The sequence below is a fragment of the Octopus sinensis genome, linkage group LG15, assembly GCF_006345805.1.
Source record: "Octopus sinensis linkage group LG15, ASM634580v1, whole genome shotgun sequence".
NCBI lineage: Eukaryota > Metazoa > Mollusca > Cephalopoda > Octopoda > Octopodidae > Octopus > Octopus sinensis.
This window is the reverse complement of record NC_043011.1, coordinates 12,084,232-12,109,146: the sequence shown is the minus strand read 5'-3', so window position 1 is coordinate 12,109,146 and position 24,915 is coordinate 12,084,232. Positions and strand designations below refer to the sequence as shown.

Sequence of the window (24,915 nt, the reverse complement as noted above, 5' to 3'; positions counted from 1 at the left end):
GTCAACTATATTACTGAGTGAAATATTAAATCTATAGATGCTACATACATATTAATAATATAGTTAGTTTATATAATGGGTTTGTGCATATTTGAACCATTTCCTGTTTTTGATTCCAGTATTTGTGACTTGTACTAGCATTGGGTATATTAATTAAGATGCTAAGATCTATTTTCATGCATTTAAAATTCAGTTACATTATTTTAATCAACAAGCTTAGTAACATTGTTTATTTATCAATATTGTTTGAATTTTGTATTATATTGGGTTTGATTGTTGTTATTATTATTATTGTTATTAACTGGATTGGTAGTGGACTGTCAGTTGTAGTTGAATGTCTTATTTGTTCTACCATTTTTGCACCTTTCTTTAATTCATGAGGCTTAGATGTTTTTCGTACTTTTCATTAGTAAATAGTTTTCGCCATTTCCATTGATAATTTATTCTATTTCTTTACACTAAGTCTTCACGTGCTTAATTTTCATAAACACTAAGACCTATTTTTAGTGATATTTTGGTCAACTATATTATTGAGTGATATATGAAATCTATAGATACTACATATATATTAATTATATAGTTAGTTTATACAATAGGTGTGTCAATATTTGAACCATTTCTTGTTTTTGATTCCAGTATTTATGGCTTGTACTAGCATTGTATATATTAATTAATATTAAGGTTTTTAGCATTAATTGCTTAATGGGTATTAGACTTTATCTGGATGTTTATTAAATAAATATATTAATTAATAATTTGATTTAATGTACATAGTTTAAAGTGTTGTATTTAGTTTTCACGGGGTGGCGTCATTCGAAACCTAAAACAATGCAAACGCATTGTGACCAGTGATGTGTAACAACATCTGATGGTCTGGTCGGTCACGTGATATATATATATATATATATTTTAAAGAATATATTTATTTTTTAAAAGATTATTTACGTATATTTATTAATTAATTATTTTATTATTGTAGTTGTCTTTAACCTGATGAGTGGCTATATTTATAATGAAGTGATTTTATTACTACTACTAATATTTTTACTATAATCATTTCTTAAATATAGCCACGAAACACGTGTCGTTATTCTACCAAATATTTACGTTTTATTTATTATTTTGCACATTATTTAATCATCATTATATTTTTTATCATATATTTAATCTTTCTATTATATGTAATTTTCTAGATGGTGTAATTTAATTTTGAATTGATAAAAGGTGTTTTTCTAATTTATATATATATATACATCATACTTGAGGGGATCCAGCAAGCTAGATGGAATTGTAGCTGTGACTGATGCCAGTACTGCCTGACTTGCCCCATGCCAGTGGCATATAAAAAGCACCTACTACATTCTCAGAGTGGTTGGTGTCAGGAAGGGTATCCAATTGTAGAAACCTTGCCAGATTGGACTGAAGCCTGGCGCAGTCTCCTGGCTTGCCAGTCCTCAGTCAAACCATCCAACCCATGGAAAGAGGAGGTTAAACAATGATGATATGTACACACATACATACATATCTATACATGCATACATATATATATTAATATAAATCTTTAGTTAAATATATTCAATGAGAATATTATATACTGAATTTATAATGAGTGCTCAATTGTATCAAAGTATTAATACTATTAAAGTATTTATATATTTAATATGAGCGATATATACATATATATTTTTTAATAATATATTATTATTATTAATATAAGGAAACCAATACTAAAACTCCTCATAAAGATATACCCATGCAAAAATAGTTGTATTAAAAATCCATAAATAAATAAATATAAATATATATAAAAATACATGCAAATATGTATAAGTATAAACACAATGTATAAATATATATGAGACATTAAAAGTTATGAATTAAGCATCTTATGATCGTTTCACAGAAGAGTTGTCCCTATAATGAAATCCTATCTTGATAAGCATTTATAGACAACGCTTCTGCTCTTCAGAGATATAAAATATGAATTTTATAAAACATATCGAATGATAGTTTTTTTCTTTTAAATTTGAAGTAAAACTGTAAAATGGTGTTTGTTTGAAATATAAGTTAAAATTTAAGAATTACTACTTTTGATGAGAGTCTTTAAATCCATATATACTTCCTTGGTTATTCTTCTGCAATAATCCATAATATTCATACGTAAAATCCATTATATTATCTTGTATTCCAAATATAGTTCATACAGTTAGTTTAGAAATGTGAAATTTATATATACTTTGGTATGAGAATCTTGAAATTCATATGTCTTCTTAGTAATTCCTCTGTAGCCATCATAATACTTTTGTATAAAATTCATTATATTATCTGGTAATCCAAATATAGTTCATAATACAAAATCAAATTATATTTTAAATTATATTTGAAGTTATGTAGTTATAAACTGGTCAAAAACTTTCTTTTATATTTTTATTTTTATAATAGGAAGGCACCTTCCAATCTACTACGTATATTTCCTATTTAGTACTGGGGACATTTCATTCATGAGGACATACTCCTGTATTTGTCTGAGTATTGGGTCCTTTGGGTGCTTGTATAAAATGTGGATGTTAAGTTGACCAAAGTTGCCTCTATGTTGGTCCTTGGCATGTTGGCAGAGTATGGAGGACTGTTTTTTGTCATTATATTGTCTCAAATGTTCATTTAATCGTTCCGCAATGCTCCTAGATGTCTCCCCTATGTATGTAATGTTCTTGTCTTCACAAGCACCTTCTATGCATCTTATGCTAAAAAAACTACATTTTTAGTTCTACAGTTAATGCCAAAGCTAATCCTATGTCCCATGCAGTTATCATTGGTGCATATGGTATTCTCAAAGAGGTACCTCCTACATAGTTGTGATCTGATGGAGTTCTCTGGCTTTTCAACAATCTTAATGTTGAGTTTGGTCTCCTTCAGAGCTTTCCTAAATCTACAAGATAGTTCTCCATGGGCTGTGGACTCTACAAACATCACTCCTTGATATTTGTCAGTTCTGTACCATGTGTTCACTCTGCTTGCATTGTCACAAGCTCTTTGTATTCTATTCCATTCTTTGTTTCTATATCTAGAGCAGGTACCACTGGTATCATTTCATATAATGTTATCTAACTTCTTTCTAGCACTCCTGTATACTCGAACCCTATCTTTTTGATCATATCCAGAGAATTGTATGCAGTGCATGAAGTTCTGTAAATGTTTCTTTGTTTCATAGGGTTTGCATAGCGGGGACATGTTGTTCATTATCCTAAGTATGTTAATTTTCATGTTGTGTGACAAAGCTGAGTTCTTGTGAACAACATATTTCAAAGCTATGGGTTTCATGTAATAGGAGTGGACTCTGTTCACAGTCTCTAATCAATGTTCAGTATCAAGGACAGGGAGTCTATTGTTGGGGTGCCTAGTGGGGTAATCTATAGTTACCCTGATACTTTGGTGGATGGAGTTAGCTACTCGCTGGATGCTCTCCATTATATTCCTCTCAGTTTCTATACTACCATTACTAGTGTTGGTCTTAACTATGATATTAATGTCATCTACATACTCACTGTAGTGTAGAAGAGTTGTAGATTGTTCTGCTAAGGATGGTTTAAGATTCCTGTCCCACCAGGTCATGAAGAGGCTAGCTATATCTCCAGCTACACTGACACTGATGGCTGCACCTTGAACCTGCATGTATAGTTTCTTGTTAAATTTTACTATTTGGTTCTTCAAGGTGGTTCTTGCACGTGCAATCATGGTTGACATTAGGAAGGGCATCCAGCCATAGAAACCATGCCAAATCAGACAGGAGTCTGGTACAGCCTTCCAGCTTACCAGCCCTGGTCAGACAGTCTAGCCTATGCCAGCATGGACAACGGATTTTACATGATGATGATGATGACTGACTGACATACATACGCACACACACACACATACTATTTCTTTACTGCACACAAAGGACTAAACACAGAGAGGACAAACAAACGGATTAAGTCGATTACATCGACCCCCAGTGCGTAACTGGTACTTATTTAATCGACCCCCGAAAGGATGAAAGGCAAAGTCGACCTTGGCAGAATTTGAACCCAGATCGTAACAGCAGACGAAATACGGCTACGCATTTCGCCCGGCATGCTAACGTTTCTGCCAGCTCGCTGCCTTACACACACACATACATGCACGCAATTCTTTTACTATTGATTTATCTTGAAGTGTTGCTGTTATTTATGCCTCATATATCACAGAGTTTACCATACATGTCTGGTCAAGTGGGCAAGCTTCAGAGTCTTGACAGTTACAACTTGGAGTGGGCTCTTAGTGATTTTTATGAGTTAAAATGTTCTTCATATTGGGGCACAAGCAGTATGATATTTTAATTAATTCTTTATATATATATATATATATATATAGCCTTGCCTGGCCTCCGTGCTGGTGGCACATAAAAAGCACCATCCGACCGTGGCCGTTTGCCAGCCCTGTCTCGCACCTGTGCCAGTGGCACATAAAAAGCACCCACTACACTCACGGAGTGGTTGGTGTTAGGAAGGGCATCCAGCCGTAGAAACATTACCAGATCAGACTGGGCCTGGTGCAGCCTTCTGGCTTCCCAGACCCCAGTTGAACCGTCCAACCCATGCTAGCATGGAAAGCGGGCGCTAAATGATGATGATGATGATGATATCATCATCATTTTTATGTTCACTTTGCCATTTCTGCATGGAAAAGATGTAATTCACTGAGGCAGTTTTTCTATGGTCAGATGCTCTTCGTATAAGCTGGAAACAGATAAGAATTGTGTCACTAAACCTTACCTGTTTTCAAGCAAAATAATAGTTCTCCTAGTCGTTGCAACAGGAACAGGAAAATGGTTGGCTATGTTTACACAGAAGAATGCAAATGAACAACACTGCATGTGACACGATGCAGCATGCACTGTTAAAACAAGGGGACACAAATACACGCACACACTTATGATAGGCTTCTTTCAGTTTCTGTCTGCCAAATGCACTCACAAGACTTTGGTTGGCCTGGTGCTATAGGAGGTATGTTTGGAAATGCACATGACTGTTGATATTCCACACTTGTCACTGAGTAAAGTAGTAGTGATTATGACTGGTCAATCTGTGCGTTTGCAGATCATTAGAATATAAATTTTTTTACTCAAAAACAAGCAAATATTGGTGGCAGGAAGAACAATTGTCCATATAATCTTGTCTCAAATCTATGTTAAACCTGGAAAAATGGGCACTAAATTAACAAATATGCATGTCTGTGTGTAAAAACAGGGAAGAATATTCAATCACAATTTACAATAACGAATATATTTATTGCAATAATAAATCTCTGAACGAGATGTAAACAGTAACTGCTCGACAACGTAAAGTATACTAGCCATCTCAATATGGCTAACCACTAAGGGTGGGTGTTACTGTAGCTTTTAGCCCCAGGAGAACAGCGTCTCCAGCTGGCTTTAGGCACAGAAAGTGTGACCTCCCTTTGCAAATATCATAAGGGCACAGAAAGTGGGCCTAAAGCCAGCTGGAGACGATGATCTGGGGCTAAAAGCTACAGTAACACCCACCCTTAGTGGTTAGCCATACTGAGATGGCTCGTATACTATAATATATTTATTGTTGTATTTCAAATGAAGTCGCACAGTATAGTTGCATTAATTATCTCACAAAATAATATAGAAATACAAAGAATATTAAAACTAAATTCAAACTTACAGTAAGCTGATGCATTTGTACTTTCAGTAACTCCTGCCTTGCATCTTCACAATTTATATCTAATTGTATCACTTGTAGAAATGCTTCTTCAGCTTTGGAATATTGCTACAATAATATAATATATCAGAATTCTAAAACGCTTGACATATATTATTTCAGCAAACAATATACGTTAGCAATCAGAGTTTTCTTATATTCAATTTAATTTTTTTGCAATTCAATTTTTATTGGCTCAAAAAGCAAAAGCAAGGCCATGTAGGGAGACAGGGGGTTATGTACAGGGAGGGTGTTCATGCAAAGAGTTCAGGCCATTTCTGGTCAAGAGAGACTTGAACCAAGCTGGCGTCGGCATCTTCACTATCTCGTCCAGCAGCTTATTCCACGGATCCGCAACCCGGACGGAGAAAGCCCCTCTCCTTCGTTCGAGATGAAATCGTCGTAGATAGAGCTTTTAGGAGTGACCCCACGGCCCACGCTCTGGAGCAGGAGTGAAGAACAGCTGTTTCGAGAGGTTACACTTTCCGCTTATGATGTTGTGAGCAAGAATGAGATCAGCATGGTGGTGGCGTTTTTCGAGAGAATAAAGGTCGAGCGTCTTCAGCCTTTCTTCATAAGACAAAATATCCTCTATGATATTTATAAAGGTGGTACTCATGACAAAAGAGTTGATAAAAAGGAGCACATAGCAAGTTACAACAGATGTGTTTATGGATAACATATGTATTAACAGATATATCAAAACATATCAATATATTACAGTACACTACTATCAATTCTAATGACTATAATTACCGATGTATCTTAATCTCTCTACTCTTGCTCTCTCTCATACTCTTTAATTCTATTTAATACTTTGTCTTATTTATCACTTATACCAAATATTTCTCATTTGCAGACACTTGTTTGATTTTATTTCTCGTTTAGTATTTTACCCAAATCTGTAATTTCCAGAATCCTACAAGCTCTTTTATTCTTTCAGAGAAATACTTTGAATTCTTAACCAGAAAACAGGAGCTCTATGGTGCCCACGTCTATGTTAACTGACCTATACACATGCTTTCACACACAATATACTGCACATACATACACGTATTTAATATTTAATCTTTTTTTTAGTTTTATTATTTCTGACATTTAGTTATTATTTTGATCCAGCAGAGTATTTTCTCTATCTGCAGCTCCCTCCATGCACATCTCACATTTAGATATAACTGCCACATGCTCACAGTCTAGGGGGATTACGTTTCTCCTTATACGTCAGATGAGGAAAAGGGTTGGCATCAGGAAAAATATTGATTCACAAAACACTAGCTTTGCAAAAGATAAACAGTGTTAACTGGGTGATAGCTTAAGTCTGCCACCCAAGAACCGGTATAGTTGGTTTCAGCACAGTTTCCATGTACCCAGTTTCATTCACAATTTAGACAGAAACAAGGCTATAGCAAAAGATATCTGCCTAAATCACCACTCAACAGGATTAAATGAAGAACCAACATGATTGCAAACCCAACACCTTATCTGCAAACATTCCTGCATCGATGGAGATGACCTTATCAGAGAAATGTTATGAAACATTAAGTTAAGAATGTAACTCTTGATGTAAATACAAGCTTGCAGGTAATGCAATGAAATGCAGGATGAACAGATTCTATACTGAAAATCCTTTTTTGCTTCATGGTATACGAGTTGGCAGAATCGTTAGCACGCCGGGCGAAATGCTTAGCAGTATTTCGTCTGCCGCTACATTGTGAGTTCAAATTCCGCCGAGGTCAACTTTGCCTTTCATCCTTTCGGTATAGGTGTGCTTTTTATATGAAGATTCAGATTTGTATCATCTTTAACAACTCTCATGTGAGTGCTTGTCAAACATGCATGCACACACACACACAGACGCACACACACAATTATGCACTCACCATAAAGGTGAAACAAGAAATAATGCTCACTTTTTGTCCAGCCAAAGCTCGACCCTTTCTAAAGAATCCCTTTGGCCAGTTTGAAGATATTGATATGGACTTTTCAGCATCTTTTAAGGCTCTAGAAATTAAAAAAAAAAAAAGCATTAGAAAATAATAAGATAAAATAGATGAAAGGAAAAACTATCTGGGTCTTTTCGGTTTCAAACCAAAAAGATCCAAATATCTTAGCCGTACTGTTATCATTCATTAACAGTTGTTTCATATAATAGTATTTGTTACCTGATAGAATCTAAGATATTTTCAGAAACTTTTCTAACATTCCAAAATAATTATCATTATTTTATGTCCATTTTCCACTGCTTGCATGGTTGGATTAATTTCTACAGCACAGACTCACTATTTGTTGCAGTTCATTGATAATGCTTCTACAAGGTTCAGCCTCTGGATATCAGCCTTCACAATTTCATTTTGTGTCTTCCTTGATCTTTCTCTTCCACAAGTTCCTTCAATTTAGACTGCTAGGCACTTCTTTACTCAAACCACCAGTCATCCCTCATGCAATCACACATCTTGAGATTCATTTTATAGCAAGTTTTTTCTTAGCTCATTTGTGCTGCATTGTATATACACACTAAAATTATACATCTAGTAATACATACCTTCACAAGTCTTCTACATTCAACGTCCATGCTTAATACTTCTTTGAACCTATATCTGGCTGGGGAATTTATTGAAGTAAGCTATGCGTGAGAAGACCCGGCAGGACAAGTGAGACCAAAACCCATGGCCTCTACCTGGGATGTAGCCAGTCCACTTATGCATATCTTTCCTTTTTGGAAGGCAAGTGAAAATCAAAATCAAAATCGATCAACATCAATGGAAACTGCAGCTGTGATACCAGTGCTGGTGGTACGTAAGAAAACCATCCGAACGTGGCCGTTGCCAGCGCCACCCCGACTGGCCTCGTGCCGGTGGCACATAAAGGGCACCATCCAATCGTGGCCATTTGGTAGCCTCGCCTGGCCCCCGAACTGGTGGCACGTAAAAAGCACCATCTGATCGTGGCCATTTGCCAGCCTCGCCTGACCCCCCGTGCCGGTGGCATGTAAAAAGCACCATCCAATCGTGGCCATTTGCCAGCCTCGTCTGGCACCTGTGCCGGTGGCACGTAAAAAGCACCCACTACACTCACGGAGTGGTTGGCATTAGGAAAAGCATCCCTGGGACTTATTTTTTTGTAAGCCCAGTACTTATTCTATCAGTCTCTTTTGCCAAACCGCTAAGTTACGGGGACATAAACACACCAGCATTGGTTGTCAAACAATGCTAGGGGGACAAACACAAACACGCATATATATATATATTTACATATATACGACGGGATTCTTTCAGTTTCCGTCTACCAAATCCACTCACAAGGCTTTGGTCGGCCCAAGGCTATAGTAGAAGACACTTGCCCAAGGTATCACACAGTGGGACTGAACCCGGAACCATGTGGTTGATAAACAAGCTACTTACCACACAGCCACTCCTGCACCTATGTAATTTTCAAGTATCAGGTCAGCATTAATTAAACCTTATTAAACATTACTTTATTATGAATTAGATAAGGTAGAAGTGAATTGGCAGTTAGAGTATTGAATAGAATAGAATTGTTACAGTATTGAATAGAATATCTTGTGGTATTTGTTCCAACTCTGTACATTTGGTGTTCAAATCCTGCTGAGGCCAACTTTGAATTTCATCCTTATAGAGTCAGTAAAAAACTATTAACCCTTTCATTACTGTATTTCTATTGAGATGCTCTGTGTTTCTTTCAATTACTTTAAATATAACAAAGAGTTTAGTAAAATAACTTAGTTATCATTCAACTAGTGTTAGGAATGTAAATTGTGGCTAAGGTTTGGTGGAAGATTTTAATTCAAAACTTATGAAAACAACACGTTTGTACTCAGAGCCAGAGCCAGTTTCAGCCGGGTTGGTATCAAAAGGGTTAATCAAGGTCCATTGATTAATGAGACTGTCAAAGCTTCAGACAATATGCTTACAGCATTACCTGAGACAACAGCAGTGCCAAGTTGTATCAGCTGTAAAACAGTGGCCTTTCTGTTGGACAACATTGGTGACACAGAGAGAGGAAACTTGAGTGCATGGCAACTGCAAGTCTTCCATAAAAAAAAAACCTTCCCTAGGCCTGTGCATACAGATACAGAAGCTTCTTGAGGTAGAATGAAAGTATTCCAACTATGATTATCCCCACTTTTTTATGGAACCAGAGCTTTTCTTTTTAAAATTTTCCGTCTATAATTAGTAATGAAAATGAAAGCATTTTAAGTGTAACTATACTGTATTTTAACAGAATCAGAGGTTTTACTTTCAAATTTTCCAACTTCATCTGATTTTTATGGAGTCAGATATTTATCAAAACAACAGCAAGGAAGTATACCAGCCATGACCAACCTGTCTTTTTCAAAGGTAGATTGGGGGAAGACAGATAAAGAGTTAATCAGACATAAAAATGGAAGAAAACTGTATCATTACTATAAGAAAGAAGCGAAAAGTATCACAGAAATAGTGTCATAATCAGTAGAAAATGCGGATCTTTTCTGTTTGAACAGCAGTTTTTAACATAATTTCTAGGTAACTAAAAAATTTTAAACTTCATATACTGGTAAAATGTGTTTATAACACATCTTTTCTCTTGGCTTTATTGAGAAAATTCTAGTTTGTAAGATATTTGTTGTTTTTTTCTTCAATTTCTGCAATTTCAACCAATCAATGACGTCTATTGAGGTAAAACAAAAACATTCTGTGCCGTATGAATATGTCCCTCGTTTAAGAAACAGATTGGGTTTATTTACATTTGTGAAGAAAAAAAGATACCCTTCCCCCCCACCCCTAACCCTAAAAGAGATTGAAATGCAATAAATCGATACTAGGGTCATAATTATGGGTGACAATTTCATATGACACCGCTAGAAAAAACTGCAGTTCAAACCAAAAAGATACAAAAATGCGTCTACAATGCATTAGCCCACTCCGTTCTTCTCCATGGAACAGAAACATGACCCTTCTCAAGGATCTTGGCAAAGAGGATTGACAGTTTTGATAGCAAAGAACTGCGTAACTGGATACATCAGCCTCCTACCTCATAGCTGTCTGTCACATGCACTGGTAAGGACACATCCTCCATCTCTCACTAGATCGTCCTTTACTTTCATTCAATGCAGCAACTGCAGGCTGGAAGAGGCCTTGTGGCAGGCCCCACGCTAGATGGCTGGATGCGATTGGGGAAGGTCTCCAGAGGCTCAACATCACCTAAGAAGATGCAGAGGGGTTGGCACAGAACCACCAATGATGGAGAGCAGTGGTGAACCTGGTCAGCTTTATGCATGATGGCATCTCTGGGACCACTAACCTGGGATGACCCCAACCTCATTAAGCAAGAGCATGAAGCAAGCAAGCAAGCAGCAGAAAATATGGAGTGGGGAGAATGGTAAAGAAAATATTATGGATGCCAAATTACCATCCAATATTCTACACATACTGCCAAACACCAAATTCCAAAATAACAATAAACATCCCAGTTTCGTTAATGACATACTAAGAACACTCTGCTCTAATGAGCAGTCGAATATAACAGCACTAATTTAACAACACTCTAATATAATTAGTTGAGTGCTACTGTCTTAGTTGAAAAATAATTCATTATTTGAAGACTAATCTATTAGTTAAAAACTAAATTACTGGTTAAAGACTAAAGTAGTTGAACACTAAATTATTACATGAAAAGTTGAAAATTAAATTATAGGATGAAGATTAACTTATTGATTGAACACCAACTTAGTAGTAGAAGACTAACTTAATAGTTGAGGTATAACTCTTTGTTTGAAGACCAAGTCATTGACTTACTTATAGATGATGACTAACTTATTCACAAAAGAGTAATTCATTGCTTGAAGACTAACTGGTTGACCAACTTATTGGCTAAATTAGTGTTAATATATTTAATGGAAGAAAGCAGCAAGCTGGCAGAATTGTTAGCATGCCAGGTAAAATGCTTAGAAGCATTTCGTTCGTCTTTATGAGGTCAACTTTACTTTTCATCCCTTCTGGGGTTAATAAAATAAGTACCAGTTCAGCACTGGGTCAATGTAACCAACTTAGCCCCTTTCCCTAAAACTGCTGGCCTTGTGCCAAGAATTGAAACCACTATGTTTAATGCAGAAATAACAAAAACAAATTTAGTTCATTTTTCTATATTTGCAATGGTTAGACAGGTCTTCTTCAAACAGAACCACACTATTTGTCACAGCCACTCATCATAATTTTTCCTGGATCGGTGTTAGAAACGTTAGCACACCGGGCGAAATGCTTAGCGGTATTTCGTCTACCACTACGTTCTGAGTTCAAATTCCGCCGAAGTCGACTTTGCCTTTCATCCTGTCGGGGTCGATTAAATAAGTACCAGTTACGCACTGGAGTCGATATAACCAACTTAATCCATTTGTCTGTCCTTATTTGTCTCCTCTGTGTTTTACCTCCCATATCTTTCACTTGTGCAGGTTCGTTTCACTTGTTGAGGTAGGTGTTCCTTTACCTAACTGTCATCTTCCACATACATCACAGCCTTCTCTCTTGCATTTGTGTCTGACACATTTCCAATTTCCTCTCATATCATTTGCACTCCACTATTCATACACACTAGTATTACATATCTGGCAGAGCAAGGCTTGCCTCATTTCTTTCCAACCTCCACATATGCATGTTTTGCCATCGTACAACATTGCATTTCAGTCACAGGTGTCATAGAATCTATAGTAAGGCGGCGAGCTGGCAGAAATGTTAGCACATCGGGCACAATGCTTAGCGGTATTTCGTCTGCCGTTACGTTGTGAGTTCAAATTCCGCCAAGGTCAACTTTGCCTTTTATCCTTTCGGGGTCAATTAATTAAGTACCAGCTACGCACTGGAGTCGATGTAATCGACTTAATACCTATGTCTGTCCTTGTTTGTCCACTCTATGTTTAGCCCCTTGTGGGTAATAAAGAAATAGGTGTCATAGAATCTACCACTAACTCTAAGAGAGATTCTTTTGCTGCCAACAGAGATAATGGCTCCATTGAACTTTTTCACCCCATTCTTACTCTGGCTATTATACTTTCAGGATATTTACAGCAGCAATCAACTACATCTAAAGAGCTTTCTGAACATTTGAAACAATTTATTTCTTGAATGCTCAAACAGCTAACTATTCTTGCACACTAGCCACATACCAAATCGTTCTCTGCCAGCTTGTCTGTCGTCCCTCTGTACCTCCTGAGCACCCACAGTTTTCATTGGTTTCACCATATGGAATTCCTACCAAGTTCTTTTCTGCTTATGAAACATGGTCACTTCCCATATGGCAGTAAAGCCCCAACCTTTGTTCATGATTCAAGGCATTACTTTCACATTTGGATTTTCTTTTCAAAATGTTTGATAGATTGAGCTATGAGAACTAGGTCATGAGTATACAGGTTATCTCACAGATAACTGAAGTTAAACTCCTCTGTTATGGCCTAGAAACCTATAATAAACAGAAGAGGGCTGATACAGGCCTATTTCCATACTAAATTCCTTGCTGAACTCACTGAACTCTCTTCTTTCTCATACCTATTTCTTTACTACCCACAAGGGGCTAAACACAGAGGGGACAAACGGGTCAAGTCGATTACATTGACCCCAGTGCGTAACTGGTACTTAATTTATCGACCCCGAAAGGATGAAAGGCAAAGTCGACCTCGGCGGAATTTGAACTCAGAACATAACGGCAGACGAAATACGGCTAAGCATTTCGCCCGGCGTGCTAACGTTTCTGCCAGCTCACAACCTCTTCTTTCTCATACCATCTCTGTACATGTCTCCCACAAGCCATTCATGTACACCTGACTTTCTTAAAGATCACCAGACAATAGATATGGTACACTGTCAGAAGCCTTTTCCAGATCGATGACTGCTGGGTATGGTGGGTTACTCTTGGATAATATTGCTTTGATTCTTTTGGCAAATATTGGAAACGAACTCTGGAAATGTTCTACCCACTTCACATACCAAAGACTTTACTGCTTTTACCAAAATAGCGATAAGAGAACTACTAAGTAAATGTAAATGAATTTACAATATGTTGAAGGAATAAATAATTCTTGGAAGCTATCCAAATGAAAATAAACTAAATATAGGAAGCATCAAAAAGCTATCAAGAAAAAATCATTTTCAAATCGTCTGCTTCCTCTTCACTTTTTGCAGTCTTTCTCTTTCCACCTCTTCTCTATTGCTTCCCTTTTTCAAGTCACTCATTCTCATGTTCTTTCACTCAACATTCTTATCATTTTTTTTTATATCTGTATTCTCTCCTCATGCTTCCTCCTAATTTCTTCATTCTCTCTTTCTCTTTTGACTTCTTTTATACTTCATCCCAATCCACCTCTTTTCTCTTATTTTCTTTCTTATCTGCACTCTTCTTCATTGTGAGTAGTTCATGCTGCACTATACAGAGATGAAATATTCTCCATATATATCCTCTAATGACAAACATCAACATGAATTATATAACTAGGATAATTTACAAGTTTAATTTCAATACGGTTTGTGTGTGTATGTTGACATTTAGTTTTACTTACTTGTCATATTGCTGTATTCTTTCATAGCAATAAGAACGATTTCCGAAGAATCTGGAGAAAGAAAAGTAGATGAGTTTGAACAAAATGAAATGATGAGAATGTCAACAGAGCAATACAGAAATTGTATCTTTAATTAAAAGTTTAGAACTGATATTGTAAGAAAAACTTTCTCCATAAGGGCAAGATGTGTAGTTGAAGGGTTTGCTTGGCAGTCACACTGTTCTGGTTTTGATCGCATTGTATGAAATCTTGGGCAAGTCTCTGCAACTATAACAATATCTTATGAGTGGAATTTGCAATATAGAATCTTCACAGAAGTATGGTATTTTTGTGTGTGTGTGCATACATGCATGTACACATACATGTATGTACAAGTGCATGCATGTATGAAAAAGTTCATAAGGCTCCCTCCAAAGAGTGTCATTATCATCATCATTTAATGTCTTTCTTGTTGACATGGGTTGAATGCTTTAAAAGAATCCCGTAAGCCAGAGGACTGCATCAAGCTCCATCGTTTGTTTTGGCATGGTTCCTATAGCTGAATGCAGCTTCCTGATGCAAACCATTTTACAGAATGTACTACATGCTCTTTTCATGACACTAGCAAGGTTGCCATGTAACTCACAAGACAAAGAAAAAGACACCTCAACTAAGAGGGAAGTGACCTTATGTTAGGTGTTGAGAGGCTAAAGTATGACAGAGGAACAGGCTTGGGTGTCTTGCTAAAGAGGAGATACCCAGCTATCTAGCATTGTATAAGGGTGGGTATGAGTAGCTGAAAAAAAAGACATGAGATGGGGTGATGAGATGTCAGAATGTACTCTCAAGCGGCGAGCTGGCAGAAACGTTAGCATGCCGGGCGAAATGCTTAGCCGTATTTCGTCTGCCGTTACGTTCTGAGTTTAAATTCCGCCGAGGTCGACTTTGCCTTTCATCCTTTCGGGGTCGATTAAATAAGTACCAGTTACGCACTGGGGTCAATGTAATCGACTTAATCCGTTTGTCTGTCCTTGTTTGTCCTCTCTGTGTTTAGCCCCTTGTGGGCAATAAAGAAATAAGAATGTACTCTCAAGTACAGGAAGGCAGATATAAGAGAGAATATGGACAGAAGATTGGGAAAGATGGGTGGATAAGTTCATAAGGGTGTGAGAGAAGAGTGGCAAATGGTTAGAGATGAGGGAAGAAGCAAATGTAGTGAATGATAAAGAAGGGTGGCAGTGTGGTTAATAGTAAATATCAGCATGAGGATGCAGAAGAAGGTAAAAGAAATAAGAGTGGCTGAGGAAGGAAGAGATGAAAAGTGGTTGCACAGGAAGGGCGAAAAGCAGTAGTATGATAAACTGTAGACAGGTCAAAGAATAAGCTGTACAGAGATGGATATCAGAAGAATGTAGGGGTATGTGGTTCCATGGACAGCTATAGAGGGAAGTAACTGGTAGCAAAAGTAGGACAAGAAATATGTGCAGGTTCTACTCCCGTATAATTACAGCAGCTGAATAGTACCATAGTTAGAGGAGTAGAAGGATAGGTATGAGGAAGATGCGAGGTGAGGAAGACTTGATGGAGACAAATTAGGTGCAAAGGCAGGGACCAATAACTAAATAGACATAAAATATAATGCTTTAGAATCTTACTCACAATGACAGACAGTGAGCACAGTGAATTGCGGATCTTTTCGGTTTGAATGGCAGTTTTTTCTAGCGGTGTCATATGAAATTGTCACTCATAATCATGACCCTAGTATCAATCTATTGCATTTCAATCTGTTTTAGGGTTAGGGTCAGGAGTGGGGAAGGGTATCTTTTTTTCTTCACAAATGTAAATAAACCCAATCGGTTTCTTAAACGAGGGACATATTCATACAGCACAGAATGCTTTTTAACTCAATAGACATCACTGATTGGTTGAAATTGAAGAAATTGAAGAAAAAACACAACAAATATCTTAACAAATATCTTACAAACTATAGCTGGAGCCTTGTACCAGCCACAGATTTAATCTATCTCCCACCAGCAGGTTGTCCCATAAGAATGCCCAGTTCTCTTCTGTATAATATGACTCTGTCTCATCCTTCTTCTCAAATATTACAAGTACTCCTATAAATCTTGGACTGTTCAAGAGATCCTTAAGCTTCCATATCTTCCGTTTCCAGGCTGGTATGTGCATGAGTCTTTTTAGCTTTAAGCCAGTAGGTTTTAACTTATGTTGGGTTACACATTCTTCACCTGGGAAGTACTTTGTATTCACAAGCATCTCTCAATCCCATTTTTTGGTGTAATCACGAAACTGATGGGTGGTTAGTTTCTTGAATTTAGTGCTACAGATTATCAGAGCATTTATGGCAGAATTCCAAGGGCTTTGTCCACTCTTAATTTCTAGAATGAAAGCCATAGCTTTCATGAACCTCATGGAATTTGTTGAGTTTCTGCCCAGCATGTCTGCTCAAGTCACCCACCATGAAATTAAAGTCATCCATTTGTCAAGGTAACCTGCAAAAGGGATTAGTAAATTCAATCTTTTGTTTATATGAGTCACAGTTGAGGAGCGTATGCAGAGACAAATGTTGCTGTCATGTTTTCCAAGATTACTCTATACTTAATTATCTTATCACACACTCTGACAACCTCTTTCTGAAGAGATTTTATATTGTCCCTTGCTCATGAAAAGTCTAGTTGAGGATCCCCTCCATCTTACTTCTTGAATGCAGCACAAATCCCCACACCTCCGTTCTAATAATTTCACAATCTTACTAGCCCTACCTTTCATTGCAATTAATCATACAACTGTGAAATGCATGTATGTATGCGTGAGTATGGGTACATGTGGTGTTATATATATATATATATAGATAAATTAAGAAATGAAGTTAAATGCAGGTGTTATTCAAACCATTTATACTTCCAATATGTGTTTCAAAGAAAGCATTGATATTATTCCAGAGGGAATAAAAATAACCATGCATAAAATAAAATATATGAGTGATATGGAGTTCTGCAACCCCTCTACAATGAATAAGAACTGAATGAAATTGTGACAACCCGTCTAAGCCACAAGAGCATGGAAAATGGATGTAAAATGAAAATGTTGCAAAGCTGCATAACAGTGGAACGTGGGCCTTCATTGCAAAGAATTTGAGAAGGCTGTAAAGAAATGAAGCTAGCATACTTCACTAGATGTGCAGCATACGAATGACGAAGTACAAATGTGTTGAGAGAATGGGAAACAAGAGACATCAGATGTAGTATGCAAGAAAGAAAACAGCACTGGTATGAACATGTAATGAGAATGGATGAGAACAGCTGTATAAAGAAATGCTAAACACTTAGTAAGGATGGCACTTGTGAAAGAGGGAGACCCAGGACTTACAGAAGATATGACAAAGGACTAGAATGTCTGGCAATATGTGACACTTGAGAAGACCTGCCTATCTTGGAAAAGACAAGATTCTGGAAGCATATATGCACAATAGGGGCCCTCACGCTATTTCCTCTTCAAGCCATCATCATCACCCATCATTTCTCTATCACTAACCCCACCATCACCTACTTCACTGCAATATTCTGCTGCTGTAATTAAATGTGAGCAGAACTGCATACTTCATCTGCTTTTCCTTGATATCACTCATTTTTCTCACTACCTGGAACCTTTTCACTTTGATATATATCCTTCATTCTTAAAACTGACCCTTCTTACACACATTTCACATTGATCACCCTACTGTGTCCCCAAATTATCTCCCCATCTCCACCTCAATGCACCTCTCACTCTTGCAACCTGGACAGTATCATGAAGTGGAGAACTTTTCTTTATTTGGATGCTATCTAGAATGTCATATTTATCTCTTACTACTACTGAGAAATTCTCAAAGATAGTAATAGTTAGAATGTGTATATTATTAGGTTTTAGTAGTGTTTTATATATATGCAGTGAAGATGAAAAGTTGTGGTAGGTTAGCTTAGCTCTTAGACACTTGTAAATATCTGCAGCTGTCATCATTTGCATGAAATCACAATTCAAATAACATTGTTATCTGGGATCGAAAATTGGAACTAAGCTCTCTTCTGTGAAAGAAACACATTCAGTTTCATTTTAGAAAGAAATTCCTGTCGAAAGACTTCTTGTTTGCACTATCTATGTTTCACTGGAATTCTTCTTCCTTTCATTTTCAAGCATAATGGTGTTTCATATCCCAAGCAGTGAGTCAGAACTCAATGATATTATTTATCAATGATTTATGTATTAGCATTTTTTTTCCTGATTTAATTAGAGAGAGATAACTTAGACTTGGATAAAATAATTAGAGTGATATTTCTGGATGTCAGGATTTATGGATTTTGAAAAGGAGTGGAATTACAATGTAGTTGATATTTCATTGAGGCTTTTCTTAGTGAATGGTGAGGATTAAAAAAAGATTAATTTGCAGATATATTTTAAAGATAAATTCTCTGTATACTGCTGGGTTTGTAAGAACATAATTTTTCTTTTTGTAATAAAATAAGACTAAATTTGTTGGGCCTTACAAAACCTTTGAATCGAGAAGATAAAGGCATATTTTGGAATTCTTTTACTAATGCGAGTTGTACATCTTCCAAGTTACAAAAACTAACTGGAGTATCAGTTCAACTCTGAGACAGGAAATTAATATGCAGGAATCAATGCAGGTGATATGACAACAAGTAAAAATCAATATAACAGGTAAAATCTACATTCACAATGTACATCGATGATCATTGTATAGTATCAGCAAATTTGATCCAAAATCATGCAAAAATTATATTTTTATGATTTTTATACTGGACTAGCAGCATTTTAGCAAAATCTCTAGTTTTTATTAAGATCAGGAGATTTGTATAGCCTAAGCACAACAGATTCCATGGACAGCGAGGCTCACCAATGGAGAAGTTCTTAAGTAGATCAGGCCAAAAATGTCACTAGAAGCTAGGATCACCAAGCATAGATTGGCATATTTCGGTCATATTATGCGGAGAAAATCCCTGGAGAAGGACATCATTCTCGGAATGGTCAGTGGCAAGAGAGGAAGAGGCCGACCAAGAACCATCAAGAGGGATACCGGAATGGACATAGCCAATCTGAAAGAAGCGGCCCAGGATAGAACTGACTGGAGGACACGGATCCATGGAGTAACCGAGAGTCGACTGCGACTGAGCGGATAGATAGATAGATAGATAAGCACGACAGGACATTAAGAGTTAAACACTGCTGTGTCTATGTTTTGTGCTGTGAAAAAAAAGAAGGTACAATTATAGGATCTTAACAAAAACCTATATTTAATGGGGGGATTTGTATGCTGTTAAGGAGTGTGTGGATGAGGCCTGAGAGCAAAGGAATAGTGTCATCAATAGAAGAATTTGTGCAGTTAAAAGTGAAAAAAATGATAATAGTGGGACAGATAATTAGGTGCCTAGGTGCACTGAGGTTCAAAGAGAAAGAGAGAGTTGAAGAGAGAACCATTAACTCACACTTCAATGGAATTATTCAACAGGAAGCCTCCAATCCAGGGTGGAGCACTAAGGTAGAAAGTTTTTCAAGAAGGTTCTTATGCCAGACATAGTCAATTACTTTGTTGATGTTAAAAGCAACACTTTGCTTTCACCAAAGTTTTCAAGGGCAGGATTTAATTTTTGTGAAGTGGAAGAGAAGCTCTCAGAAACCACACTGATTATTAAGAAAGGAAATAGATTTAAGGATGACGATACAGTCAGGTAATATAAAAAAAAGAAGAAAAAAAAGATTTCAAGCCTGAGACTGAAGAGGTTTCTAACACAGAAACACATATTCCAAAAACAAACTACACTAAGTTTTATATGGAATTGTAAATTTCTAGACAATGTGGAGAGAAGGGTGTGATAGTGTTGGTAATCAAATGTAATAAGCCTATATAGTACATGATAATGTTGGAAGATTCATTAATGGAAACTGTCAGGAAAGTATAAATTTAAAAGCATAAACATCAACCCCTAAAACGTCCCTTGCAATTTCAATATCTAACATATCCATACATAAGAAAATAGGAACCCAGATATTGTTATTGTGTATAACAATGCAAGACTATGGTAAATCCTTAACAATGCAGATAATGCAACTGAAAACAAGAAAACGATGAGGATGATCAGAATTTCATGAATAAAATTGAAACTAATAAAAAATGACTTGTAATTCTAGTTGTCAAGGAATGTTCCATACTAGATTTGATAAGATTAAGTAATATAAGATTGAGGTCATTACTATCATTGTAGTTGACACTATCATCATCATCATCATTTTTATGTCTGCTTTTTTCATGCTTTCATGGTTTGGATAAAATTTCTTGAGGAGTATTTTTTGGCCAGAAGCCCTTCCAGATACTTGTTTTCAAGACATCAGGTCAAGCCTGTTCTGATTCGCTCATCCTGATCATACCACCATCATAATCCACCACTTAGGAGGAAAGTATCCTGTGAAGGTTTTTTGCTGAACAGCCAACTTATGGGAGATGAGTTGAAGAGAGTTCCTGGCATAGAGACAGTCACTGAATGAATGACTATTTTCAAAATCCGAATGTGGCCGATGCCAGCGCCATCTAGACTGGCTTCCGTGCCGGTGGCACGTAAATAGCACCATCCAAACGTGGCCGATGCCAGCGCCGCCTTGACTGGCTTCCATGCCGGTGGCACGAAAAAAGCACCAATCCGATCGTGGCATTTGCCAGCCTCGCCTGGCACCTGTGCCGGTGGCATGTAAAAAGCACCCACTACACTCACGGAGTGGTTGGCATTAGGAAGGGCATCCAGCTGTAGAAACACTGCCAGATCAGACTGGGCCTGGTGTAGCCCTCTGGCTTCCCAGATCCCCGGTCGAACCGTCCAACCCATGCTAACATGGAGAACGGACGTTAAACGACAATGATGATGATGATGATGATGATGAATTTCATTCCTCTAGTCTTTATATACTAAGTTATAGGACATATTGTTTAGGCAGGACATAAACAAATGTCACAACTGACCAAGAGATATCAATTGTGAAGACATGCACATACAAGCACATAAACACAACAGTTTCTGTACATTTTCTGGCTACCAAAAATCACTCGTGCAGCACTGGTTAAGTAAAGTCTACGTGAAGACAGCTGCCCAAGGTGCCATGCCGAGGGATCAAACTTAAAAGCATGTAGATGTGAAGTGAACTTCTTAACCACACAGCCATGCCAAGACCATTATTTCTAATTAGCAGCATTGCTACAAAAATGTCAAATATTAAGAGAAATGTTAAGGGTTTACTTTGGTAAATTAAATCAATTTATAGTATATTAGCACCAAAAATTACTAGTTGCAATTTTCTCCCGAGTAAACACTATACAGCATAACATAAAATCAAGAAAAGGAAATTATAAAATAGAATAATAATGTTAATTATTTATTACTCAGAAATGAAGCTGCAGACTTATAAATCCATCTTCAACACACACACACACACATAGATCACCAAAAGATGAGCCATCAGTGGAACCTCTACACAGTTGCTCAACTTATAAATACACCAGCCAAATCTCCATTAAATCACACCCTATTGTATTAAGAAGGGAAAAACATAATAGTGTATTCTTAGATACATTATGCCAAGATAAAAGGATGGAGAAGACAGCAGGTGTATCTTTGATTACTGGTCTTAGGGATTCAAGGCTGACCTGGGGTTCAACAAACATACTCACAAATCTTCAACTAGTGACTGCACACGATAGCATAGCAAACTTAAGTGTGTATGATTGATGGGAAAGTGGGAATGGAAGCACTCCGTCGGTTACGACGACGAGGGTTCCGGTTGATCCGATCAACGGAACAGCCAGCTCGTGAAATTAACGTGTAAGTGGCTGAGCACTCCACAGACACACGCACCCTTAACGTAGTTCTTGGGGATATTCAGCGTGACACAGAGAGTGACAAGGCCGGCCCTTTGAAATACAGGTACAACAGAAACAGGAAGTAAGAGTGAGAGTAAGTTGTGGTGAAAGAGTACAGCAGGGATCACCACCATCCCTGCCGGAGCCTCGTGGAGCTTTAGGTGTTTTTGCTCAATAAACACTCACAACGCCCGATCTGGGAATCGAAACCGCGATCCTACGACCGCGAGTCCGCTGCCCTAACCACTGGGCCATTGCGCCTCCGATGGAAAAGTAAGACTAAAGATAACAGCAGAGGGTGAGAAACATCTCTATTTATGAATTCTCCAAAATCTTAGAAGATACTCTGAGACAATAAAGGAGATATTACAGCAAGTTGACTCACCGAAAATCACTTGGATCAAGTCGTATTGCTTCTGTGAAAAGATCTATAGCAGCGGCATAATGACCCATTTGTGCCATTTCATTACCTCGAACTGCAGGAAAAGATAAATGTATTATTATTATTATTATTATTATTATTATTATTATTATTATTATGATCATGATGATGGCAATAATAACAATGAATTCTAAGTCTGACACAAGGCTATACATTTTAAGGGAGGGGTCAATTAATTACAATGAAACCCACTCCCCTAGTACCTGCCTGGTACTTATTTTGTTGATTCATGAAGGAAGAAAGATAAAGTCAATTGGGGTGGGATTGGAACTCAGAATGTATTGGGAGTTCTTTAAATGCTGCAAGATGTTTAATCCACTACACTAATTCTCTCAAATAACCACCACCACCACCACCACCACTGTCACAGCAACAACAACAATACTGGCTTCTTTGAGGTTTATATCATAGTCTTTGCTGAATTTACCTTAAGGACTCCCAATTATGGGTTTTGCTTCCATGCCTAGAATTTTATCTCTAAGTATACTTGCTCCAGTTCACTCAGCTGTAGAAATGAGTTGCGACGTCACAGGTGCCAAGCTGTATCGGCCCCTTTGCCTTTCCCTTGGATAACACTGGTGGCATGGAGAGGGGAGGCCGGTATGCATGGGCAACTGCTGGTCTTCCATAAAACAACCTTGCCCAGACTTGTGCCTGGGAGGGTAACTTCCTAGGTGCAATCCCATGGTCAGTCATGACCGTAGGAGGTCTCAATCTGTAAGAACTAGATCCCCAATGCACAAGCATGGGTAGATGGTCTTACCCTTTTTGATATTAACCCTCCAGAGACTGCCTCTGGATCAGTAGTACAAATGTCTTGTTTCCGAAAGTTCTAAATTAAATTCTTCCATCAAAACTTAGTGTTAATTTATGTTCCTAACACCAGCTTCATGATAACAAAGTTTTGTTGTGTCTAGGGAGAGTTTATAATGCCAATAAAAATTAAAATAAACACATTCCGGTGGCACGTAAGAGAACCATCCGATCGTGGCCATTTGCCAGCCTCGCCTCGCCTCCATGCCAGTGGCACGTAAAAAGCACCATCCGAACGTGGCCGTTGCCAGCGCTGCCCCGACTGGCCTCCGTGCCGGTGGCATGTAAAAAGCACCATCCAAACATGGCTGTTGCCAGCGCTGCCCTGACTGGCCTCCGTGCCGATGGCACGTAAAAAGTACCATCCGATCGTGGCCGTTTGCCAGCCTTGTCTGGCATGTAAAAAGCACCCACTACACTCACGGAGTGGTTGGCGTTAGGAAGGGCATCCAGCCGCAGAAACACTGTCAGATCAGACTAGAGCCTGGTGCAGCCTTCTGGCTGCCCATATCCCCAGTTGAACTGTCCAACCCATGCCAGCATGGAAAGCGGACGTTAAACGATGATGATGATGATGATGATTACATGCAATTAATCAGTTGTTAGAGTCCTTTTGTCGCTATTCATGACTTCATCAATGACATACCCTCAGTCTTCAAGGTCAGCTTTAGTTCGTCTGAGAACTAGTGTGTGTGTGTTTATGCATATGTATGTACATACATATCTGTATATATAGAGGTGTGAGTGTTTACTTGTATGAGTGCATTCTGGTGTGTGTGTGCATTCTGGTATGTGCATTATGTGTGTGTAGTTGGTTATTTTTTGAATAGGTAAGTACATGTATGTTTGCATTTGTGCATTCTTATATGTGTATGTGTGTGTGTGTGTGTACTTTTTCACATATGATTGTGTGAGGGGGTAGCCCATTGATTTTATAATAGGTAACCATCTGTGTATAAGTGTGCATGTGTTCCTCTGTGTGTGTGTGTACATGTGCGCAAGGATGTGTGTGGTTGTGTTCTTGTGTGTGTGTGTGTGTGTGTGTGTGTGTGTGTGTGCATTTTCAAGTGTGTATGTGTGTGCATGGATGTGTATGATTGCATACTGGAATTGTTTATAATTTATGGACTGTGTATCCTGTTGTCATTGTAGTGCCACCCTATATATATATTTCTTTACTACCCACAAGGGGCTAAACATAGAGGGGACAAACAAGGACAGACAGAGGGATTAAGTCAATTACATCGATCCAGTGGGAAACTGGTACTTTATTTTTCGACCCCACGAGGATGAAAGGCAAAGTCGACCTCAGCGGAATTTGAACTCAGAACGTAACGACAGACGAAATACCGCTAAGCATTTCGCCCGGCGCGTAAAAAGCACCGACTACACTCACAGAGTGGTTGGCCACCCTATATATATACCTACCTATACCCACACATGCCCTCCCATCCACACAGATGTACACCCA

The 24,915-nt window shown here is 37.8% G+C and overlaps 1 protein-coding gene across 11 annotated transcripts in view; it reads right to left on the bottom strand.

Moving 5' to 3' along the window:
* LOC115219833 (tetratricopeptide repeat protein 31) overlaps positions 1-24,915 on the bottom strand; it is a 191,163-nt gene that overhangs the window by 120,811 nt on the left and 45,437 nt on the right. For 10 of the 11 annotated variants that reach the window (XR_003882370.2, XR_003882371.2, XR_005002108.1 and 7 more), the window contains exons 9-12: positions 22,575-22,665; positions 14,290-14,340; positions 7,655-7,745; positions 5,709-5,813 (exon numbers count right to left, since the gene is read on the bottom strand). Coding sequence is in view for 6 of the 11 variants with exons in the window: in XM_036509486.1 (XP_036365379.1) it covers positions 5,709-5,813; positions 7,655-7,745; positions 14,290-14,340; positions 22,575-22,665 (338 nt within the window). In the remaining 5 variants the exon portion in view is untranslated. The remainder of the gene's footprint in view (positions 1-5,708; positions 5,814-7,654; positions 7,746-14,289; positions 14,341-22,574; positions 22,666-24,915) is intronic. The other variant, XM_029790121.2, reaches the window with a different exon arrangement.